At 39.7% G+C, this 21,507-nt stretch overlaps 1 protein-coding gene across 3 annotated transcripts in view; it reads right to left on the bottom strand.

Moving 5' to 3' along the window:
• Window positions 1-1,206: 1,206 nt before the first annotated feature.
• Window positions 1,207-21,507, bottom strand: part of osbpl5 (oxysterol binding protein-like 5) — a 46,916-nt gene continuing 26,615 nt past the window's right edge. For all 3 annotated transcript variants that reach the window (XM_086298159.1, XM_086298160.1, XM_086298158.1), the window contains 19 exons: window positions 20,905-20,985; window positions 20,564-20,665; window positions 20,152-20,355; window positions 19,672-19,756; window positions 19,401-19,563; window positions 14,278-14,491; window positions 13,988-14,172; window positions 13,424-13,505; window positions 12,370-12,468; window positions 11,046-11,142; window positions 10,778-10,876; window positions 8,220-8,317; window positions 8,028-8,117; window positions 7,482-7,618; window positions 7,006-7,185; window positions 6,240-6,369; window positions 5,891-6,005; window positions 5,692-5,794; window positions 1,207-2,985 (listed from right to left, as the gene is read on the bottom strand). In XM_086298159.1, coding sequence (XP_086154285.1) covers window positions 2,850-2,985; window positions 5,692-5,794; window positions 5,891-6,005; window positions 6,240-6,369; window positions 7,006-7,185; window positions 7,482-7,618; window positions 8,028-8,117; window positions 8,220-8,317; window positions 10,778-10,876; window positions 11,046-11,142; window positions 12,370-12,468; window positions 13,424-13,505; window positions 13,988-14,172; window positions 14,278-14,491; window positions 19,401-19,563; window positions 19,672-19,756; window positions 20,152-20,355; window positions 20,564-20,665; window positions 20,905-20,985 — 2,400 coding nt within the window. In that variant the 3' untranslated portion in view covers window positions 1,207-2,849. The remainder of the gene's footprint in view (window positions 2,986-5,691; window positions 5,795-5,890; window positions 6,006-6,239; window positions 6,370-7,005; window positions 7,186-7,481; window positions 7,619-8,027; window positions 8,118-8,219; window positions 8,318-10,777; window positions 10,877-11,045; window positions 11,143-12,369; window positions 12,469-13,423; window positions 13,506-13,987; window positions 14,173-14,277; window positions 14,492-19,400; window positions 19,564-19,671; window positions 19,757-20,151; window positions 20,356-20,563; window positions 20,666-20,904; window positions 20,986-21,507) is intronic.

The raw sequence follows: 21,507 nt of genomic DNA, 5'->3' as shown, positions 1-21,507 counted from the left end.
TACTATTGGTAAAACATCCTGAGACTAATTATATAGATATATCTATATCTATATCAAGGTATAGATTTAGATAGATATGTCTCACCAAATAAGTGTCCACTAAGGTTTAAACAATACACCGATTCCCCAAAAGCTCCATGTATGTGTAAAAAAAAAAAAAAAAAGCAAATAATCTACAATGAAAAATAAATTATCAGCACAGATTCAAAGTTTGAAATTCATTAGGACACTATTTTTTTTTTTTTTTTTATTATTTTTTTTTTTTTAAATTGTACTATATGGAATATAATGGCTATAACAGCACAATTAGATGTAGGCTTATCAAACAAGGGGATTTTTAAATGGATATAATTATTATTATTGACAAAAAGTTTATTTCACATTGAGGCACACCAAATTGTTTTGTCCAGCAACTGAGACTTGTTTTTAAATTGGCATTATGTGCAGTGAATTCGAACGGAAGAAATCAAACTAATTTCTGAGCAGTAACCACAACAGCAGTATTAGTATTTTCATACTATTTTAACAAACGTAGTTTCCTTTAAGTAAGTAATTCCGATATTTGTTTGTTTTTAAAAAAAATTACATTGATTTTATGTTAGTAGTGCTTAATAGTCCTGCCTCTTGAACCCCAAACAATTCAGGTACCCTCACTGGAGAGGGTAACTGACTTCACTGTGGCAGAGATATAAATCCACGTGGTTTCTAGCTAAAGACTTCTACTTCGTCAAGTTGTACTCTCAGGCCTGAGCTCAGGGCTGAACATAGTTACTATCACAGATGCGACCCAAAGTTTTTGGTACCCCTCCCAAACACAATGAAGCAAAGAAATCTCTTAAAGATGAAACTGAGACCTTGGTTTTGATTTGTGGTGAGATGCATCATTTTAAATATGCTTTACAGTAACAAATTAAAGGAGCTGCGCTCACAATGTGCATCACAATTTGCCTTTTCCTGACCGAATAAAAGGCTTTATATATTTGAAGGACCCCACTCCACCGTCATTTAAAAGATTTATCAGGCTGACAGCTCAGCCTAGTTACATAAAAGGGAGTTGCTTTGCAAATGTGATACAGTCCCAGTTGAAATTTATTTACCTACATCAACATCGCCCTCTAGTGGGAGAATTGCAAAGAAAACTATTTTGCAACACTGTGAATATCACTGGATATGATTTTAAATATTAACGAGAGGTAGAAGCAGAGGCAGGGTTAAAACATTTTACTGTAATGCTACAGTAGTCAATAGATATGAATGAAAACAGGCAATCATCATGTTTTCATCACATTGTTCCATATGACAAAAAAAATCTGGCATGTAGAATCCCACAACATGGCAGCAGTGTAGAAAAGAGGATAGTAATGAAAAGAAAAACAAATTAAGCATTCAAAGAGTCGACTTCCTTCTTCTGCTTGTCCGTCATCTCCTGCTGTGCCGATTGGTACTGGTGATGAGGCTCAAATTCAAGGACTAATATACCAGTAAAAAATCAACATCAGACATGGCTTGGTTTAGCGTGGCCATACAGGCGTCCTCGCTCTTGTGTGCTCCATCACACGGACACACACACATACATGCACTCACACAAATACATATACAAAATGACAAACCTACACAAGCCCCGGGAGATCGATTGTCACCCCTGGTCTCTGTCGTCCAAGCTGATTTAGATTAGGAAAATCAAAGTTAATCACACAATAAATACATTCTGAAATCTCTTTTTGAAATAGACGGCCTGACAAATATATACAAACTGATTAAAAGATTAAAAAAAAGAACAACTCATTACTAAGTGTTTACATCTAAAACAGTCACTTGAACATGTTGAAGTCCGAGATGCACACACAAACCCCTTCTATTAGGCCAAAGTATTAGTTATGTTTTCCTCTCTCTCTGTATTTACTCCCTCTGTTTCATCCTCTCCATGCTTCTTCATGTAACTGATTGTACAAACTAGTGTCATGGTCTAGACCAATAGGTGTTGTCCTATCATCCCTTCAGTTACTTCACTACAGGCACACAAATATAAAGACACTCAGTTTGGCTCTCGGCCCTGCCTCGTTCCAATTCTCCTTCCTACAAACAGAAGCAGTGCTGCCTGTAAACAAGTACTCTTTGTCCTTTCGGATTATAAATACTGTTTTGGTAAATGCATGATCAATAGCAGACAAGACGGAGTGCATTTTAGTGTACACCGATACAAAACACACAATTGCACTGTGAGAAGAGTTTCCTTCTTCATTTGCATTTCTTCTGGTTGGTTTTTTTTGTTTTGTTTTGTTTTTTGTTTTTTTCTTATTTTGGCTTCAGCATTAAGGCCCAAAAATCTGGAGTGTTAGGGAAGAAGAAGTCCAAGTGGTGATCTGCCTGTGCCCAAAGGGCCTATTGTAGGTACAGACAACACGTGTACAGGCACACTCACAGATAAACAGTATTGCAGGGGAATATAAAAGACACTAAGGAATGGTGAAACATCCTCTCTGTCATTTGTTCTTACTAAATCATTCTCAGACTATTCTCAGTCATACATTTCTTCCTTTATTTGAAATCTTCTGAACCGTGCTCGTCCTTCAGTCCTCCTCTCCTGTCCAAAGTGCTTGGGTGCCGGTGCTCTTTCAGTCTGGCTACACTAGGGGGTGCCGTTTCTCTCTGCTGATGACTGACAGGCGGTGGCTGTGTTTATTGCTGTAAGGTCCAGGCTCCTTGAAGTGAAAAGAAAGGGACAAAGTTGCCCTCCCAGCACTGATCTGAGGTCCCTGCCCTCCTCTGTTAATTAGAGTTTGTGCTTTTTAGAGGACTCCGATGCCAGATCAGTGCCAGTGGGGAAACTCCTTCCTCGAGGAGCTGGCTCAGGTGAAGACGTAGTTGAGCAGGAGCTGGGAGAGGAGCAGAACGCAGAGGATGAGACACTGACGGCCTGTCAGCGACACGCTGTCGTCTGTTGTCCTCTGACGAGCCATCTGACGACTCAGAGCCACCAGGTTCCTGCAGGAAGAGAAGGATCAGGATCAACAACTGTTTGAACGAATTTCAACAGGAATTCATAAAAACAACATGAATCCCAGCCTACATTTCTCAAGATGTCCCAGGGTGACTGAAGTCGGAAATAATACATATTCATTTAATGATTTTTTTTCTTAAACATTTGCTTAACTGTGTTTAGTTTCTGAATACTTTAGGAACACCCAAGTCGCTCTAGTCACATCCTGCATATGTTTTAAGGGTCACAAGCCAAAAACTAAATATGATAACAATGAATGAAAATGCAAACACCTACTAAAAACAAGCATAAATGCACTTTTCCAGCATTTAATTCCAATTAAACTATATCACAGACAACTATGCTTACAGCTATTTGTTGTGCCTGAATCATCACTACATCTGTCAGTACATAAACATCTACACGAGTGCTCCAGAGAGGTGTATCACGAAACAAAACTAATGGTTAGCAAGCATAAAATCTCAGTTTCTGTGCCATAAAAGTGGCTCTCTTTTCCTGGCTAAATCACCATGGTAATTTGCATGTACTCATTTAGTGATGGAGAACATGTGGAACTGTTCTTAATACCCGGTTCTAATATGCTGCAGTCTCTTTTATACTGCAGGAATTGCAACTACTAGAGGAAGTTTAGTAAGTTAAAATTAATTTCACTTAAGCTGTAATGTTTAAAGTCGTCGTCGCATTAGAAATAAACACCACCAGTAAAACATAACTCCTACCACTGTGTTCTTTCTTATTTTAAGAATTTCTTGTGTATGTTTGGATTTTACTGTAAAAATCAATATAAAAAAAACAGAAAACATAATATTATCATCATAAGCTGATAATGTTTGATTGGAGTAGGTGGAACACATCAGTTCTGTACGTGGGATTCATTAGATAACACTAAGAAGTGAAACTTAAGAATAGTTTATTAAAGCAAATATTAGACTCCATTAACACAAATAGTTACACAGCTGGACTGGGACTAGACTGTTGCCAAGCAACACATTAATGTTTTCCAGAACAGCAGCTTGCTCCCCACACATCACTGCCAGTCAGCTGCGTTGTATCGTGTGCATTTACGTGAACCTTTCAATTAACTGTGCAAACAGTTCTGCAGCGGCTTCGGATGCACGTGTGCTTCTGATGAGTTACAGCTTCATCCGAACATAAATTGTTTCATCACTTCCTGAGCTCCTTGGATGGTCTCCTGTAGCATTCAGCGGTTTTTGTTAACATTTTTTTTTATCTTATACATCGCTTTTGTGTTTATTTAAGGCAGCTCACCGATTCTTAATCACTGCTATGAGCTCTGTTGCCTTAAGTCTTGCATCACATTGTTTCAGAGAGCACTGGCTCTCAGGCTGTAGTTGATATGAGACATGTGTGACCGGGTCTCTTTCCCATTCTTTGTAACATGTGTTGTAGCTGGTTTACTCTCGGGAGGATTGGTGGTGGATCGCAGCTGTTGGCCTCCTGGGCTTTTTGACCAGGTGGAATTTTGCTCACATATTTTTTTGAGATGATACCAGGTAGAGGGTGATTTACTTGATTCACAAACATAGTGCTCCCTCTCATTTCCTCTCTTTTTCCCGTGGATGTGTATATGTTGGTTGCTACAGTTTAAACCTGTTACTATCTGAGACAGTCTAATGACATGTTGTGACTAAGCTGTGTTACGTGTAAAGGCAAAGTCAATTACACTGTGCTGTACATTTACTACTCATTTACTACTATGGGGCGACTGTGGCTCATGGGGCGACTGTGGCTCAGGGGGTTGGGAAGCACATCTGTAACCAGAAGGTCGCTGGTTCAATCCCTGGGCTCTCTGTCCTGGTCGTTGTGTCCTTGGGCAAGACACTTTACCCTACCGCCTACTGGTGTTGGCCAGAGGGGCCCGATGGCGCGAAATGGCAGCCTCGCTTCTGTCAGTCTGCCCCAGGGCAGCTGTAGTTACAACTGTAGCTTGCCTCCACCAGTGTGTGAATGTGAGAGTGAATGAATAGTGGCATTGTAAAGCACTTTGGGTGCCTTGAAAAGCGCTATATAAATCCAATCCATTATTATTATCAAATGACTTCAAAACCAATCTGCTTACATCTTTTTACAGGGCTGTTTTCTCTTAATTATACAACCTCGCAGATGGGGACCAGATATAATTAACATGGGCTTGGCATATGGTGTCCCTTATGCAAAGAGGCTAATGCAGGGGCCCAGGTTCCAGTCTATCCCAGGCTCTTTGCTTTATGTCACTGCCCTGCTCTCTCCCCATTGTCCTATATGCCAGTGGTCCCCAACCTCCAGGCCACGGGATTTGAGGCTCTCTCTGTGAAATTTATGGTTTGTTTCCCTGGGTCTTTTCCCGTGTGTTATGAATAAATCTTCTTTTTTTTGGTACCGGTTTTATTTTGTTATGTTTATCTGCGACAACTTAACCTCCTAGGACCTGGAGTCCACATATGTGGACATCACAATTTGGGTTGTTTAGACCAAAATACAAAATTTTGCTCTACAAGGGCCTGATATCCACTTACGAGGACATTATACTGCCACTGTTCTATCAAAATTTTAAATGAATGTCCTCATATGTGGATCTCATTTCTCTCAGAAAGAAAAATCAGTAAAAAAAAAAAAAAAAATCTGGTCATTCTTTGTTTTTACATTCATCAGGTCCCAATCAGTCCAAATAGTAGTTGGTTTACTCTCACCTCTGGATATCCTGCTGTGTCTTCTTTATAGATGTGATGGAAGCTTCTAACATGGCAATGTCCTTTATCTCTTTACTGCACCGGGCACACTGATTAGAATAGCCTAGGTACATAACAGACAAGAGACCAATGATAAGACACCAGAAGGTTAGATTTATTTAGCTATTTTATTTTGGGGAGGGGGTCACATACACCTCACCTTCATTGTCCGAGGACTCATGTGTGGGTTCCGGCGTAGTGCTGCTGCTCTCAGTGTTCTGGCTGCAGCTAGACGGCTGACTGCTCGCCTTCCTATGCTTCCCGTTAACCTCAGCCTGAGAGGAGAAGTGCAACAAACTTCAATTCGGAAAATTCCCAGCATACTGCACGCTGACACAACACTGGCTATCTGGATAAACTGCAATGAATATCAAGTGGCTAAAAATAAGGAGCTTATCACGCTTGTCAGTGACATTGCAGCAACAAAGTATGAGTATGAAGAAAGAAGCTCAGAGATCATTCTGATAAAATGTCAGTGAAAGGCTCATCAGTAAATATTTCAGTTTAACCTTCTGTTGACTGGCCCAGCTGTGACTGTAGGAGAGTCCGTTGTGTTGTCTCTGGCTTTTCTCCTGCGTCTGAATCACGCCATCCTTCTCAAACTGAACAAAACAGCGCTCAGGTTCCCACGGTCGCGTGCTGCAAAAATAAACCAGTGGAATTTAAACTTCCTCACATCCTTGTTTGCTTGTCCCCACTTGCTGATACCACAGTGCTTGTAGGTCTTCCTGCAGCCCCCAACCATCGTATTCATTACAAAAGGAGATATGCATGAGCGTGCATGAAAGCATTTGTGAAACAACAACCAAAGGACTATAAATACTATAAATAAACCATAAACTGCAGTACTGCGTCATGTCTGAGATATGGTGAGCTAGATCACAGTGACTCATTTGATTTTTTTCCTGTTGTAAAGTTTATTACAGTAATTAGCAACAACCTGTGACTGACCAATAACCCCTGTACCAGTTTCAGTACTGGTGTCCTGTATTATATACCTCATAATACTCTTACTCTCATTATATATAATATAAATGTTTGTTATCAGCTTTCAGCACCTGACTATTTCAAGTGACATGTATTGTGGCATATCAGTATTTATTCTCACACCATTTCTGACCCCTTCCTTCACAGGTCACCTTTTACTACACTTATAAGCTGAATAAAAAAGGCCCTAGTGTGTGTGTGTGTGTGTGTGTGTGTGTGTGTGTGTGTGTGTGTGTGTGTGTGTGTGTGTGAGAGAGAGAGAGAGAGAGAGAGAGAGTGTGCTCATACTCCATGTGCTTGTAGGTCCACTCAGAGGTGACAGAGTGCGGATGGAAAAGCTGTGGAAGCCAGGGTTTGTCTCCTCTCTCTCTGGTGTCTCTCCGCTGAGCTTCCTCCAATACAAACTTCTCCTGGGTGGCACGCACTTGGTCCCTATCCATGATAGCACTGGTCACATGCCGCCACAGTCTGCCAAGAGCATATTACAATCAGATGCAAATGGGGAAAACACACTGGCCAATGAATTGTCACTAAAAAGTCAAAAGCAATTGTGTATAATGAGATATAATGACATCCCAGCCACAACCTCGTCTGGATATCTAATAACGTCTGCAGTTAAAGGTTCTGAGCATTGGGTCACTGACACATGTTAAATGGAAGCCACTATTACAGTTATCAGCTATCATGCTAGCACAAATGTTTTGCATTTGTTGACTCAATAACACTCAAATTAACAATTAACACAGATGATCTTTGTGCTTTACCTTTCGGACTCAAATTCTCCCTGCTGGTCTAACTGGACCACTTGTCTCTTGAGGCGACCGCTGCGAATTTCTGGACTTGGGTTCCACAAAATCTCCTGCTGGCCTGAGCGCTTCTCGTGAATAAATACCTCGTTGTCCTGAACAAAAGTTTAGCCCTTTTAACGTTTTTTTTTAAAGTTAATTGACCACAACCATCCATAAGACTCTACATAAAAAGACATTGCCCTTATTTTCAATCCAACCTGGAAACTACTGGAAACTATTCCCAAAAGATCCCAAAAAGTCATCTAGAAAACAAAATAACAATACTGAATTTCTTTACTTTTGCTTTTTGATGCTCAAAGCCACTGTGAGAGCAATACAGATTAGATCCTTTACTTTATGCACCTTCCAGCTGCTCCTAAACCTATGATTATCTATTTTGTACTACAGAGTATTACTAATTACTAATTGCTAAAGAGTGGTGTGTGTGGTAGCAAATGATGCTGAAAGATGTATTCAAGCTCCTTAGACTTCATACGAGATCAAGAGGATTAAGGTTCTTACCCAGTGTCCATCAACAGTGGCCAGTACTTCCTCTCCGACAAAGATCTTTCCATTGATCTGATTTACAGAACCAGAACCTCCAAGAAAAGGCTGAAGTGAACAGAATGAAAATGCAATACCTTTACTAAAACAGCTGACTAGATAAAACAACCAGTTAAACAAATGTTTCATTCCTTTTTCCTGAAAATATACCTTCAGTTTAAACTCCAGCTCTGCTACGCATTTGGTTTTCTCACACTCAATGGTAACTTTCCCTCCCAGCTCTAGTGTCATAGTGCCGTACAGAATCCCTACGAGAGAGAGACAATATTGCAGCATCAGATCAACAAGTTCAGCAGAAGGAAATTCATAAATTATTGGTAGAATTTATCATGTAGGCAACTGCAGTGAGTGCATTCCTGAGAGACAAGATGAAGGAAAGAATTTTAAAAATCCTGAAGCAGACCCAAAATAAAAAACTTAAACCTGCCTTGATTTATATATCTCACCCATCATCCATCTCGAACTCTGACTGTCTGCCATATTAGAGTTCGTGCTCACAGCGAAGCAGAGCTTCATTTGATTTCCAGTACATCAGACATATTGGCCAGAACAGATGGCTGTAATATTTACAGCCCACACAGATTGTGTCAGTTTGGTCAGATTTCATTGTAAACACGGTAGATGAGCTTGTGTTCTAGCCTCCTGTCATGTGTGTGCTGTTGCAATGATTGGTAAATTATATTGTGAGAATGAGGAGCTCAAACAGAATTGGCTACAATCAGCGTGGTACAGCAGAACAAAAATCAGAAGCAACAAAAGGTATTATTTTCAGACAATACAGGTCATTTGTTTGTGAATTCCACTTCTGAAACCCAACTTATTAGATGCCATGCACATTACAGATCCACTAATATCCTCCAGTGCTCACTCATTCACACTATCCCAACTGATCTGTAGACAAAGTTGAGCCTTGAAAAACTGGAGATGATCCCGTATCTGTGCTTACTGCAAAACTATAAATTACTTAACATCTCATATCTTCTTTGATTTAACTGCTTATAATTATAATTTCATCTCCGAGGAAGTGATCCCAGAGAGAAGTAAAGCAAGTGTGTAAGTTTATCTCTGAATGTTTGTAAAGCATTCCCACGTTAAGCTTAACAACCAATATATGGAGCGACTGCCTCTCTCTCCCTCTCCTGTTATTACTTTAATCATGAAACCGATTAATGATCAGCTGATCGGCTTTTCTGTCGCGAGTCCGTCTCTCTTCTTTGTTTTTGGCCCACTTTGCACCAGAAAGAGGAAACCAGTGGCTGAACAACAGCAGCACGTTTAAGCTTGAAAAGCTGTTGTTAGAATTTATTTAATATTACTTTCTACTCGAGGATCTTTTTCTACGTAGCTGACGCTGGTAACTGTGCAGGGGCGGATCTAGCAAAGTTTAGCCAGGGGGGCCGATAGGGCATTAACAGGGGAAAGGGGACACAAAGACATACTTTTCTTTCTTATTCTCATTTAAAATGTCTAGCTTTTATTAAATAATTATCTGAATCTTACACCCAAAGATGTAATCTTATGTAAAATATATAGAAGTCCATTACTGTATATAGTAACTATTAAGTCTAATATACCCTAGTAAGCTATAGTACTTTTTCCTTTGGGAAGGTACCATCTGTGCAGTCTGCAATTCTGTTGAAGAAAGATGTTGAATCTATTTAATTATTCTTGAAAAATAATTTATTTCTGTGCATTTTTTTTCACACTGCGTCAAATTAAAGTTGATTATGTCGATTAAGCATCATGAGGCAGAGGGTGGTTCCCTATTTTTTTGCTGGGAGTTTGCAGCCCTATTAGTTAGGTTGCTGAATATTTCTCCTAAGTACTCTTTAAAATACCAGAATAGAAAGTATCAGTATCGAGACACTTACAAATGTGGATTGCACAACACTGGACATTATATTTCTTCATTTCCATTTAATACTTGTACAGCTGCTGTTATTGTATATATATATATTTATATTTCTTCATACATTCTTATATATTTCTATACTGTGTATTGTGTATTTTGTTGTACGGTTATTTTATTTTCAACTTTAATTTATATATTTTATCTTATTCTTTCCCAGTTAAATTTACCCTTCATTCTAATTGGTTGTTGTACAGTTATTTCATTTTTAACTTTAATTTTTATATTTTATTTTATTCCTTTCTAGTTAAATTTACCCTTTTTAATTTTCATATGTATTTCCTATCTCATTCATAGCCTTTTTTTTCTTTAGGTCACGAGCAGTTGTGTAAGCATTTCACTGCATATCGTACTGTGTATGACTGTGTATGTGACAAATAAAATTTGAATTTGAATTTATTGCTGAACTATGAAATATTTTGGGTGCAGTGTAATTTTTATATACAGGTATAACAGAAAAGCTTTAGTGTTGTTGTTTATTTAAACTTGAGTATGAACTTATACAAAATGCAGCAAGGTATTAAAAAAAACAGTTTTATTGATTAAAAACACTATATCGGATTCATATCGGTATCGGCAGATATCCAAATTTATGATATCGGTATCGGACATAAAAAAGTGGTATCGTGCCATCTCTACCCTTTACCACCGCATAGAATTTTTGGCACTGAAAACATATTACTTATTTCCAAAGAGATGTTGCAGTATTAAGAAGATTATGGAAAGATACTGCTAATACTAACATAGCAACAAGGACATGGAACGATTAGTGGAGTAGAAAGTAATGCATATTTATTACCTTTGCAGTGAGCATAGGGCATGGTGATGACATACTCCTCATCCCTGCTCAAGAATAGCAGCCGGGCTTTGCCATCTAGAATAGCTGAAAGAGAGTTACCTACAAAAGCAGGAAAACAGAGAAATATGTGGTTAACAATGCTTCTCATAGACTGGGCCAGATCGTGACGGTGTCCTTGCATGCCTTTTTATAACCGTACACATGTACTGAATCCGTACCGATCATCTGGCTGAGACAAATGAATTAGATCGTGAAATATTGACTGTACCATAGAATTTGGACTTGGCCAGGATGCTTCCACTAATAGAAAATCCATCCTTCCTATTGCAGACATAAAAGGCAGAGATGGGTGGATGGTGCGACACCTGGCAGAGGACAGAGAGAGAAAACGAAATCTGAGCAGCAGAGCGAGGCAAAAACTGTCAGATACTCTCTGGCCAATGTTCCCTCTAAGCTGCGTGTGCGCGCAATTGCGCACTGCTGGCACGGTCTCTGCACACAGAAAATCTGCGTTGCGCACAAAAAAAAAAAAAATCTAACCTGAATTGAAATTAAAATGAAAACTTTAACAATTCTGTTTTGCAGTGTTAGTCAGTAAGTGACAGTTGTTAGTTGTTTAGGAAAGGGGAAGTTTTAGGAGTGTTTTGAGATGTGAGAGATTTGCGTCATTTAGCGCAAATCTTGTGTAGTTAGTGTGTAGTGTAGTCAATAGTTTTGTTGTGTGTGTCAGAACAATGAGGCGACTGCTGAATGTTACAGGTGTTACAGGAGTGATACATCTCCTGTTGTCAGGCCTGCAGGTATCAGACTGTTGTTCTTCTTTATCTCATAGTGACAGAAATTATTTTTTGGAGTGGCACAAATAATTTGTGTGGCATCAAATTTGATGCAGAACAGCTGATTGTTCTGTAAATAGTTTGAAATGTTTGTTTAAAAAACACCTTGGCTGCATTTTTAGGTAAACAGCTGCAAAAAACTTTGTTGTTTGCATAACTCAGTTACTTTTTTGAAGAAGTAACTATATAATTAATTGCCCAACATTGGTCATTATATACTGTATTTTGCAGACAGAGAGTTACAGGACTCTCTCCCAGACCTCAGACTCATAATACAAGTCAGAGCTTTATTTAAAAAAAAAGAAAAAAGAAAGTTGTGTTTTCAAAATTGGAGTTCAAGTTATTTTTACTTCCAATAGTGTTAACATACTACACAGGTCATGAATAAGATTTTTTTAAATTTTCATTGCAAGTGGGCTAAAGCAGTTAATTAAAAGTAGCCTAACATAAATGTAAATGCTGTAATGTGATTATTTTAATAAACCATGTAACTTGGATGGATTCGATGCTGGCGTAACCACAGTGCACACGTCTGCTGTCGCTCACAGTGGTCCAAGGGACCGCTAAGGGAGTTTGTTCGCTCAGACACATGAAAAATTAGAGGGAACATTGCCTCTGGCACTTATTAATTTTACACTTGCTGCATAGGTGTTTGCTCAGTGTGTTTGTCGAAACAGTGTTTGTGCAAGATATTTCACACGAGACAAGAGTCATGTCCAGTTCTGGTTCGCCACTTATCTACGAGTCTGATTTAACCTGTTCAGCTATGTAGAAAGTGCAGCTGTTGGTCTCTGGATGGAGCCAGCAGCAGCGAAATGTCTCCCCCAGGATTGGATTGTAAGGTTTTTTCAGACCCTGTAAATGCAGACACACAGAGAAATGTTAGTGTCACTTTAAGCATCATCCAAAACAAAGAAGATTTATTTCCCAGATTAAACATCAAGCTACTTTAATTTTTTGTTATGCTACTGTTGAGCACAATTCTTAAGTAATAACTTGATTCTGTCCTGTTTCACGTAATAAGCAATATTATGGAGTGCAGCACCACTTATCCAGGGAGCTACAACAGACAGTTCTATAGATGTTATGCAATTACTCCAGCAGCAGAGCAAAGTTTTTGTTTGGTAGCCTTATGATGAGAGCTTCTCAAGAATTTATCAGTCTACAGTTTCACAAAAGTAGTCAGCTGAAAATGTGCTGAGCAATGCCAGATTAATCGACACACATTATCTGCTGGCTCAGATTCCCAGAAGCTCTGCTGCCACAGAGGAAATAAATTTCTAACCAGTGGGAAGTGCGTCCTGACATTTTTACAGCACAAATGGACCCTGAACAGAGACATTTGTCAAGCAGCCAAGAAATAAAGCGTTACTGAATGTCATGTTAGATGATGGTGCGCCCACAAAACTAAAAACTGCTAACACTTAGAAAATCTTCCAGTGGTACTGGTAAAGCCACATGATAGAGGTTGATGGGTTGTGCAAATCTATAACTGACTGATGAGTGTCCATTCAGACTTTAAAAATTTAGGAAACACTAAATAGTTGAAGCTTTAAGTTTTTAGTGATTCTGCTCTGATTCATGGTGAAATGTTATTTAAAAGATCACCGGCTTGTAGTATACAACATACTGCATTTTATTTAATAGTAGTGATGCACTGAAAAGCTTTCACATTACTTCTAAAAACAGATGTCACTGTAGTCTCTAACAGGCACTGAATGGATGTGCATCTTGTAATTAGGTTTGTCATACAGTACAGCTAATGTGATAACAGAACTATATAAGCTTGACTGGAGTGAACGTAGCTTACCTTGGGCTTCTTGTAAAAACCTGATAAGTACCACCTCAGCACCTGCTTGATCCGACCATATGCACTCTCTTCCAGTGAGGCTCTGTAGTGAAGAAACAAAAATAAAAAAAATAAAAAAGACATGCATACAATCTATAAATGCGGAAAAAAGAATCACCTGATTTCAAAAGACTATATTTTTTGTAAGTAATGGAAACAGAAGAGTGCAGTAAATTTTAAAATACATGGCTAAATATAAAGCAAACACACCACTTTGCATTATGTGTACAATGGGTATTATAATAAAGCACCACAAAACTTGGTGTTCAATGTGTCTTCCTCTAGATTCAAGGCACGTGTCTGTACTATAGTCAAACTCAGCCCATATTTTGCAAGCATGTCTGGAATGACTGCAGCCACTGCGGCTGTTATGCTACCTACCTGCATGAAACTCATGCTTGTTCTAACAGTATGTGTTTTGATCATTATAGTTGAACAGCTGCAGTTTTAAAGCACTTTGAAATCAGGTGATTCTTTGTGATACACCCTGTATGTTCTTAAGTGAAATCACTAAGATTTACTGACTGTGAGAGCAGATCTGCATGATAGTAGTAGTCAGACAGCTTGTCCAGGAAGGAGCGCGGCTCCAGGATAAAGGTTGGAAGCACCACCTTAGACAGGTCCATGCCTGGCCGCAGCTGCTTCAGCAAGCTCCAGATCAGGCCCTTGTTCTCCTCTGATACAGTCTCCACCTGGGATGCCTCGCCAGCCTAAAGGAACATGCACAGAGGGCAGGTAGTTGTGCGTAAGTAAGATTAGAAAAGTAATCAGGATGGCGAATAGAACTGCAAGGCAAACATAACAATCAGCCTCACCTCAGCCATCTCCTCTGTGCTCTGCTCTACATAGGCTGTGGCCTGTGGCCCGGGGGACAGCTCATCTGATTGGTCCACATCGCTCTCCTCCGTCAGTCTTCCACCGTTCTCATTGGCTGCAGCGTCCCAGTCGTCATGAGCTTCGCGCTCCGATTTATCTGAAAAGCCGTCATGCTCCATGTGGTGATTTCCCAGCAGCACTGTGTCATTCAACCTAGTGAACAGATAAGCAAACAGGTTACAACTACATTAATAATAATGATAAGCAGCCATTTTATCGCTGCTGTATGCCGGCTCTTGAATAGCCCTTGCAGAGGAGAAATCTGATAGCTTCTCACTGGCTTGATCTTTCAACTTGTCCATTATGATGCATAAGATCAAGTGACTTTTCAAAAGTCACTTGAGCCAAAGTTTTGATGACTGCCTTGCTAGTGGAGAAGTCTCTAAAGAACAAGAAATTACCTACCAAGAACATTACAGCTCTAAATGGCTTTTAACTGATGTCCTCTTGTATCCTCCTCACAGTTATGATGAGTATGTCTGCTACTTTAGAGACTATGGATGTTAATAACTTTGTTGACCTCAAGGGTTGACAGGACATCCAGATTACAAATCCTCACGTCCACATATCCCACCCCTTAAACATTAGGTTTGAATTTACGTGGCTACAATAAAGATGCACAAACAAGTTAATATATAAACATGCAAGTATTGTATATACAGACAATACTCAACTACCTGTAGGCTCTGTGCTTCAGCACATTCATTTTAAAACAACAATGGATATTACAGTAAAGCACCACTGCAAATGAAACACGTGCATTTTAACAGCGTGCACAAATTTTAAGGGCCCAAAAGTAATTGGACAATCGCCTACTAAGTATTTGTCAGCACACAATGTAAAACGATGAGTTTTTAGACTCACTGGGGTTTTGCCAACAAGATCATTTACAAACATGTAAATCAGCAGCACTCAGTCCTATGGCACACCTGCGCTGACTTTTTTATTGCCGTCAGCAGCAACAGCATGAGGAATTAGGTATACAGCAGATTTGTGTGTGCTCGGATTCACATGGAAAAACAGAAAAACAAACAAACAAAAAAAATCCACATTATACAGCATTTTATTATCCACGTGATGATGCATAATATCTGCCTCACTCTCAATTAACTGCTCCATTTCACTAACTGAGAACCAGATACAAGCAAAAATCCCACATCAAGAAAGACAGATTCTGCTGGTGACTAAGACTGAAGATTTCACACCATTACCGACTACATAATTCCCCCCAAGATAACTAATTTGAGTGGTTTTTAAGGGTTAAGGATTACATTTTCCCAACAGTTAAATTCAGTCACAGAACTTGTACATGTACAGAACAAAAACAACATACAACTATCCAAACACATATGGTCTGTGCAGCAAATGCTTACACTAACCCAAAAATTAACTCGAGAAAATAATCATCTTAAACTTCATGCTGTGCCGAGTTAGTGTTTTCAAGCTGTGTGATTTTGCAATCGGCAATAAAAAGGCCCAGACCTCAGACCTGCTATCACTTAATCAGAAAAAAGGGAACAAAACATGGAAAACGAAAAAGAAGAAAGTCATACATCAGCTTGTGAACTGTCAAAGAAGGAACGAGGAAGAAGTGAGAGTGAGGGGCGGGAGGGAGAGATTTATGAGGTTGGTAGCTAAAAAGGAACAGCCTACAGCCATTTTACAATTCAGACAGTGGAAGTCTGTGGAGTGAGACTGCAGAGTCCTACATCATGCAAAATCAATGCCAGCAATTTCCAAAGCTTTGTTTCCTAACAAACATGAGCAACCGTTGGGACAGTGGAAAATAACTGCATTGTGCTGCAAGCTTCCACAAGAACATACAGTATTAGGATTGTGGTCACAGCATACAGGGAAATAGCCTGTCCAACAACAAAGATAGTTACAGGTTCAAAATGCCCCAGGGTTTGCCAAACCTGAACAGTCACATTCCAGCTAACGTTAATGTTACTTATTAATCCAAACACACCCAAAGGTAAATAAGCTTTCCTTACCTCAAAGTCTTAAAACATACAGACAAACTCTTCCTCAAGGATCAAAACACCACCAGTAAATCCAATCACAGATGCAGCCTGTCCTTGTCTCTTCTCCTGTGTGCGTGTGTGAATGTTTTCACTCTACTCCCTAAAAGAAAAAAAGGTGACGCTCTGTTTCTTCGACTCTGGCAAACCTGCTTCCTGAATGCGTGTGCATACGTGTGTCTGTGTGCATGCCTGCAATGGCTGTGCTGCTACCGTCTCTGTCTGGGTGGTGTATGGCTCATATTGTGCTCCATCTTCCTGCTCCTCTGTCAGTCATGTGACTGGTTGGGCTTTTGTGATTGGATGGGAGAGGAATTGGAGAGGAGGTAATGCTGGGATGGATGTCCGGAGGGAGGAGGTAAGAGAAAGGGGAGGTGTGAGGGGGAGTGAGGCTTCTAATGTTGGATGTAAACCATACACAAAAAGATCAGAATGAGGGCTACATAACCAATTAAACACACTTGGACCACATAGTTATACTGCAAATAGGATTTCAGCGGCAAACAGGGCACCTTATGATTTCAGCTATTGATTAACTTCATACAAAAGCCCCAACTCTGCTTTGTTTCACAGCAAATACTCAAAGTTTTATACTGATTACGCTCTATTGTGTGTAAGCTGTGAAATTAAGCCTATCAAGTCCAATGACTGTTTTTCATAGACATTGATCAAGTCTCAGAATGCCTAATAATCATAGTTACTCTGACAACATAAATGGGAAATGGAAGGCATTTCCCACAATCCTCATTGTGGGAAATTGTGGGGGCGATCGTGGCTCAAGAGTTAGCAGTTCGTCTTGTAATCAAATCAAATCACTTTTATTGTCACATCACATGTGCAGGTACACTGGTACAGTACATGTGAGTGAAATTCTTGTGTGCGAGCTTCACAAGCAACAGAGTTGTGCAAAAATACAATAACGTAAAACAAGCAAAATATAAGATTGGCTAAATCTGAGACTAATAAATATATGTACAATATATAATAGTATATGCATTACTGGATGTGTATACTAAATATGTTTTTCTGCGTGTGTGTGTGTGTGTGTGTGTGTGTACGTATTTTACAAATTAAATAGAGTAAACAATAAAATAAAATATATAAAAAATATACAGAGTTGGTTGAGACATGTGCAAAAGAGTGGCATTAATTGGAAGGTTACCGGTTCGAGCCCCGACTCAGACAGTCTCGGTCGTTGTGTCCTTGGGCAAGATACTTCACCCGCTGCCTACTGGTGGTGGTCAGAGGGACTACGTAAAGCGCTATACAAATACAGGTCAGTTACCATTTGTATCCTTCCCTTTTCCCCATTATACCCAGATCTCATCAAAATGCATTTTTTTAGCCACTTTCACAAGGTCAGACTGTATCCACTCACTCGAGCAAAATGCCAAAACTTTGCAGAATCCAATTTTCCAGCTTTATAAAGGCTGATAACACGTGAGTCACAAAGAAGGGCACAATCAGGACATGCTCAACAGACTCTGACATGTCACAACAGAAAACGCAAGGGTGGACTAACGATGGCTGCATGCCATCATATCCTGCTATTGTGCATGCTGGTAATGAGCCAGAATTATCGTTATTAGTTGTGCCCACACTTTTCCTATAGCACAATGCACTGCTTACTAAGAAAAATCTACATTAAATGCAGAGACTGCCACCAACAAAAATACATTTTTATTTTTTAAAATATAGTTTACACAACAGTTGAAGTCTATTTAATTTTTTCATTTTTTGGTTCTGGAAACTGCTTGGTTATGATTCAATGATGATTTAAAAATAAACTGTCCCAAACATTGTGAAGTTATCCAACGTTGGATTCAGCAATAATGTCTCCAGAGAATCCATGTTTCTTCATCCACTGTTCTGAGCTGACCACCAGAAAGCACAGAGGCTGTATGTGACACAGCATGGAAAAAGCCAGCCAAAGAGAGTAATGGTAAACGGCCTGTATTTGTATAGCGCTTTTACTAGTCCTCCCTAGGAACCCCAAAGCGCTTTACACACCCAGTCATCCACCCATTCACACACTGGTGGAGGCAAGCTACAGTTGTAGCCACAGCTGCCCTGGGGCAGACTGACAGAGGCGAGGCTGCCATATCACGCCATCGGCCCTTCTGGCCAACACCAGTAGGCGGTAGGTGAAGTGTCTTGCCCAAGGACACAACGACCGAGACTGTCCGAGCCGAGGCTCGAACCGGCAACCTTCCGATTACAAGGCGAACTCCCAACTCTTGAGCCACGATCGCCCCTTGGGAGACCACAAATCCCAGTTGTGGTCAAAAACAGCCAAGCAATGACACATCAACCAGCATTTTATCATCCATGTGATGATGCATAATATCTGCCTCACTCTGCCTCAGTCCAATATTTCCAGTCTCTTCACTGCCTGCAAGTAGCTCTGAAAACCATGTCTGAAAAATGCAGCTCATTAAACAGTTTGATTCAAAAACTAAACACTAAACTAAACAGAGCACTATTTTGCCCCAGGTCCTAGTCCAGCAAAACTCTTATCTGTAAGGTGAGATCCTGCCCTCAGTTCAGCCAAGCATACCCAGGGGTATTTGTATTTGGTATAATGTTGTGTGAATCGTGATGAATCTATGGTTTCTTATAAGCCTAGCAGAGTTTTTAAATAAGGTTGATTACATACAAGTGCACTAAAAGTGACTTTTTTCCCTAGTTGCATTACAAAACTACGATAATTTAAAGAACGGACAGTTTGAAATCTCCTAGTTAAAAATGTATAGAGAATAAATAAAATAAATAAATAAAATCTGGATTTGACGTTCTTGGGCTTTAGCTGTTTTATCACATAAGTGAGAGTACCATGGGAATTTCTGACAGTGATATGAAAAACAAAATGGGGCAAATGGTCAACAATCAGAATCAGGATCAGAATACTTTATTAATGCCTAAGGAAATTATGCAAAGCGTGAATACAGGAATCATCGGTGATCCAATAACAACAAATTATAAAAGAAAGACTGAAATCAGTCATATGTCCGTGGATCTAGCTGTGTGAGTTTATGACTTACTGCAGCAGCTCTGTATCAGTGAGTGCCGTGGACTGCAGCAGGTTCAGTATATGGGAGGACTCTGAAGTCGTGCTGATATCTCCTTCTTTCCCAGCTTTGGCCGTCAGCTTGTAGAGGCTGGAGCAGCTCAGAGCCAGCTCCAGGGCATCCATCCAACACCGACCTGGAGAGCAGATTTTTTTTTTTTTAAGGGGAAGAAGGGTTGATCAGTTTGGTTGCATATATATAGTTTCATCAAACATGCAAGAAGCTGCACCTTCAGATGCCTCACCATCAGACTCAGATGCAGCTCTGAAGATCAGGTAGTTACTGGGTAGAGGCTGCGTGATGGAGCCAACGTTCTCTCCTTTGGGACCCTGAGGATATGGATCAAATACTGACTCATGCTTCATGTTGTGTATTCATGTTGCACCAATTGAAACAAATGGCTCTCCCAAGGGCCATGAGAATTATGCAGCACTAAACGAGATAATTATCATTTAGAAATAACATTTACGGTGAGGAAAATAGAAGACAGCCAGTTTCTTTTTAATACAACCACTAGGTGTCACCCAAGACAGATTTTTTTCCCCACACAAAGTAAAATCAAATAAAATTATTACTACACAAACAAAAATAAAATGAGATTTAACTGTCTAAATACACAAAATATTAAATTGTCCTAATGCTGAGTGAACTTGTCAATTAAAATCTAACTGTTTTTGATTACATAATTTTAATTGGACAGAATAAACCTACAAATATGTCTGACCTTGACAGCCCAGATTGATTTATCCAGTGGGTGGTACAGCTTGAAGCAAAAGCCATCCTTCTTGGAGGGTCTCTCGATCAGCTTGCATGCACTGAGCAGGATGGTACCCACCCAGTGATCTGTTTTGGGGGTCTTATAGATCAGAAGAACCCCAGGCTTCAAGGCACACCACAATCTGGTCCAACTTTTTAAAGAGCCACGGATCTAAAGAAGCATAAGGGATGAGAGTGGAAGCAATTTAGAGTACAACTAAATAAAGTAAAGAAAATGAAATATGTTAATTCACAACTGCAGCATATTAAATATTAAGAGCATTGAAAAGTAAGAGGGAAACTGGGAAGTCAATATGTAATGACATCAGTTTAACATCAAGGTTATTATTATCCTGGCTGTTACTGCAATAGTGTCACACCTTTAACCAGTTGGACATGATGATGACGCTGGGGTCCTTAAGTGCAGTGGACAGTTCTTTAGCTGCTCGCTTCTTCTCTTGCCTATAATTCTGCTTTTGGACCTTTAGAACATTATAAAAACAAAAGCAAACAATAATGAAAGATCAGAACTGAACAAAGGACTGATATCAAAGTTTTAACACTAGGTGGAAGCAGAGTCAAACTAACTCTAGCATTCAACATTCAAAGACTTAACATCAAAGGTAAACATTTAAATATTTGAATACTGCAATGTTTAAAATGAGCATGCACATGAGTCAACACAGCTGCTGACCATCTCAAGCAAGGATGTGACCTCTACCTTGAGCGACTCCTTCCGGGCCAGCTTCTCGGTGGGGGAGGGGCAGTCCTTCTCAACACCATTAAACATCCTGGACTCAGACTGGAGGCGGGAGTTAAGACAGAAAGGAAAGACAGAGTTAAATGATGGACAAATAATCCTGTTGGGAGGGATTTTAGTTTAAATAAATCTGTGGTTAATAAAAGTTTAAATAACCTTATTTGTTTTAGTTGGGAACGGCCCAATATTTTACTGTTTTCAAAGGTTTGTAAAGAGGGGTGGGTGGCCCTTTCAGTCAGCAAGGAAACTTGGCAGGCAGTCATTTGTGGCGCTTTGACCACACACCCACTAACTTCCTTGGTTAAACAACAAGGGGTGAACTGAAGTAAACAGACATTAGAATCACAGTGGTAAGTAATTTGCAATTTCACTGTGATGTGCAGTTACTTAACCACTTGTTCTATATGCACTAACCCAATATTATCATCGAGCCCACACAGGCATTCTGTAACATCCAAAGAGAAAGCCATTTTTCAAATGTGGTACACGACGACAATCCAGGGTAAATGACAACATGCGAGGGGAAGGCGATTCTCAGTATTTTGGGGTGACTTCAGGTTGGGA

This window comes from Aulonocara sp. 'chitande type north' Nkhata Bay, linkage group LG7, assembly GCF_057382095.1.
Source record: "Aulonocara sp. 'chitande type north' Nkhata Bay isolate Kocher_YH1m ecotype deep benthic linkage group LG7, A_spYH_male_GT1.1, whole genome shotgun sequence".
Taxonomy (NCBI): domain Eukaryota; kingdom Metazoa; phylum Chordata; class Actinopteri; order Cichliformes; family Cichlidae; genus Aulonocara; species Aulonocara sp. 'chitande type north' Nkhata Bay.
Note: the sequence above shows the minus strand (reverse complement) of the source record. Positions and strands in the feature narration are given on the sequence as shown.